Source organism: Galeopterus variegatus, unplaced genomic scaffold, assembly GCF_000696425.1.
Source record: "Galeopterus variegatus unplaced genomic scaffold, G_variegatus-3.0.2 Scaffold283, whole genome shotgun sequence".
Lineage (NCBI taxonomy): Eukaryota > Metazoa > Chordata > Mammalia > Dermoptera > Cynocephalidae > Galeopterus > Galeopterus variegatus.
In genome coordinates, this window is record NW_007726394.1 from 535,942 (window position 1) to 539,326 (window position 3,385).

At 51.6% G+C, this 3,385-nt stretch overlaps 1 protein-coding gene across 1 annotated transcript in view; it reads right to left on the minus strand.

Annotated features, from left to right (window-relative positions):
• Positions 1–2,178, minus strand: part of CHRNA10 (cholinergic receptor, nicotinic, alpha 10 (neuronal)) — an 8,885-nt gene extending 6,707 nt beyond the window's left edge. The window contains exon 1 of the mRNA XM_008566991.1: positions 2,046–2,178. Coding sequence (XP_008565213.1) covers positions 2,046–2,106 — 61 coding nt within the window. The 5' untranslated portion in view covers positions 2,107–2,178. The remainder of the gene's footprint in view (positions 1–2,045) is intronic.
• Between the last annotated feature and the right edge of the window lie 1,207 nt (positions 2,179–3,385).

Consider the following 3,385-nt stretch of genomic DNA (forward strand, 5'->3'; position numbering starts at 1 on the left):
CAGTACTTGTTATAGAGTACGATGTCTGGCCGCCATACAAGACTGCTGGGGATGCGGATGGCATCCAGCCCACCATAGGCATCAGGGTCCCATCGTAGGTAGGCATCTGTCCATTCCTGACGGATCCATAGGTACAAGGTCAGCACCTGGTTCCGTTCATCCTAATGGGGGGCAGAGAGTGGGCACAGCTGTGGATACATGTATATGCAAACCCTCCCGTTTGTGTACACTCACCTATTGGGTTCTGATCAGCACCCACAAAGCCAACTTGCCCATAAGTCCAGTTCTCACCCAGTCCTGACCTTGCTGTGTGACCTTGGTGGGTTCTTTTCTTCTCTGGACCTCAGTTTCCTCAGCAGTTATATGGGGTGATAATCTCTGCTTTACAGGGATTCAGTGAGTTAAAGTATGCAAAGTGTTGGGCGGGGGGATACCCAGCAGTTAGTAACTGTTATCATTGTTGTTAATATTAACGTTTACAGAAAAAGAGTATAGAGAATGATTCCTGCCTCTCACCCCTTCGATCCTTGACACTGTTACAGGTAACACTGCATAGCTGTACCACACAACGCACCATGTCAATGATCTGGGACAATGTCACGTCCAGGGTCACATTCAGAGTCTGGTCTGTGTCTGCCACAGGTCTCAGGGCACGTGTGTAGTTTGTGAAGAGGTCACGGAACAGCTTGTGAGCCAGCATTCCCTCAGCTCCCAAGCACTCTGGAGGATCAGTAAGAAGGGTTGTACATGACATTATTACAGGGGCCTCTGCTCACACCCTCCACTCCCAGGGATGGGAACTGTCACCTGCTCCACTATCGCACAGCCTTTCCAGTGGTCCTGATGTCTGCCATCTGTCCCTCTAGCTGTGGCTTTAATTCCTCCCTGGCCTGCCTCCAGGGGTGAATGAGGTAAAGTCCATAGAGTGAATTGATACCTATCTTCTGGAGCAAGGCTGACAGATTCCTTCCCTCCCATCCCTTCCCAAGGACCTGGATTCTACTTGCCCTGCCAGAGTGCTAGAGGGACCCAGATAGGCCAGAGAAGTCCAAACTGTCACCTGGGCATTCTGAACCCCATTGCCACACCCCCTCCAGTCTCTCAAACCTGTTTCTACTTCTCCATTTGTACTTGATAGTTTCTTCAAAGCTTCTGATACTAAGGGACATTCCCTCCTTCTGAAAACACATTCTTCAGTAAGCTTTCATGACACACATTTTCCTCAGTCCCTGCTTTAAATATTGTTCCCCCAAATCCTGTCCTTGGCTCTCTTCTTTTTTTTCAGCCCATATTTTTCTCCTGAGCTCCAATCCCATGTATACCACAGTCCACTCCTGAGTTTCTTACAGGTACCTTAAACTTTGTAGGTCCAATATGAACTCACTTCCTCCCCCCATGCTCTATATAAGCAAACAGCACCCCCAGTGATCTCAGCCAGAAATGTGGTAATCATCCTTCCCTCCTCCTCCCCCTGCAATCCAACCAGTCTCCAGATCCTGTCAGGTCTGTCAAACCCTGCTAAGCATCTCCTGATTTGGCTGACTCCATCCTCACCTCCCCAGCTCAGGCCCCACCCTCTTTCACTTGGACCATAGTGGCAGCAGCAGTAGCAGCAGCGGCCTTGTCAGAGCTCCCCTGCCTCAGGCTCACCTTCTCCTACCACCCTCTCCTCTTCCGATAGATCAAGCTTTTAAACATGCGAATCTGACCAGGCTTGTATGCTGCTTAAAACTTTCCAGGGGCTCCCCATTGTCTGCGGAGAAAGCACTGGTCTTGCCTTCAGGCCTTTCATGATCTGGCCGATTTGACTTTTCCAGCCCTATCTCTGGAAGCTCCCGCCTCACTGCTTTCACCCCAGCCTGGCAAATCTCCTCTCACCCTCTTCTGCACCCCTTTCCCCCACCCTCCCCTGATAGAGAGCTTGTTCCCAGAACAGGTGCTGAAGAGAAGGGTAAGAGAGACCATGTGGAGACAGATCTGGGGAGGATGGGAAGGAACAGCAGCAGTGCCAGGAGAGGCCAGGGCTGGTTTACTGAGCTTCATACCTGGGGGGAGCAGGAGCAGGAGCAGAAGGCGCAGGCTGCGGTGGTGGCCCCTGGGTACCATGGTCCTGCTACAACAAGAGGTGGGGCAGGTCTCTGGGCATGAGGCCTCCTGGCCAGACCTAGGGCAACATTAGGCCCAGCTGGCAAGGATGGTGTGGACAGTACCTGGAAGTCAGAAGTGAGACAGATCTCTGGTGAGTCCAGCTGCTCTCCAGGGACCACTGTAGCCCTTCCAGTTAACTGACCCTCCTATTTGGACCTGTCCTGGGGTTTTAGTACTTGGTCCTTGACATCTGCTGTTTCTCCTTCTCTGCTGGGCCTTGCCTCTGCTGACCTTTGCCTCTGCCCTTCTGCATGCCCCCTGCCCTCTTTACCTCTCACTCTGTCTCTATTTTCTTCTGTCTTTCCCTCTGTAACTCTTTCTTGGTCTCTCTGTCTCCCTGACTGTGATCTTCCTCTGTCCGCCTCTTTCCACTCTCTCCTTTCTCCTGTTTCTAGTTCAGCCCCCCTGACTTCCTTCCTCCATTCCCCTCACCTGGCTCTAGGTGTGCCTGCTGCTCTCTCAGTAGAACAAGGGGCAGGGACATTTATCAGCCCTTAGGGGCCTGAGGCACAGGACAGCGGTCCCCCCCCCTTTGCCCTTTTCATTAGCTTAATTACAGGGTTGAGACACCTGTGCCCATGGGAACAGAGCAACTGAAACTGACACCTCAGGTGCTGGACCTGAATTATTCAAATTCTGGAAAGCAGCACTCAAGCTCAGCTCTAGACCATTCTGTGGGTTTGGAGAGTACAGGGATGTCTGGGTCGATTTGTGGAAGACTAGGGCTTAAGAGTGAGAGGGGCCAGGGCCTGTGGATGGATAACTGTCCTTCCAGCTTTGCCACCATTGTCTGAATTCTGGAGCCTCCCTTTATTTATTTATATTTATCTATTTATTTATTTTTGGCAGCTGGCTGGTATGGGAATCCAAACCCTTGACCTTGGTGTTATCAACACTGTGCTCTAACCAGCTGAGCTAACCAGCCAGCCCCTGGAGGCTCCCTTTAGACCTGCTCATTAGTGAGGGGCCTTAGTGAGAGACTGAACACATCAGGCTGGGCATTTTGTGCTAAGCAAGTTCTCCCATCCTGGTGGGAGTGGTGCTGAACCTCAGGCTGCTCTGGGAGGGCCCACAGAGCAGGAGATGCAGTGCACATCCTTTCCTCAGAGTCCCTGCAGGCATTCTGATCTGAGTCTTAGTTTTTCACTATGCCCAGACACTGGCAGTATGGGGTAGTAGGGAAAGCATAGTCTTTAGGATCACTTTTGGCTCTGTCTTATGAGCTGTTTGTCCTGGG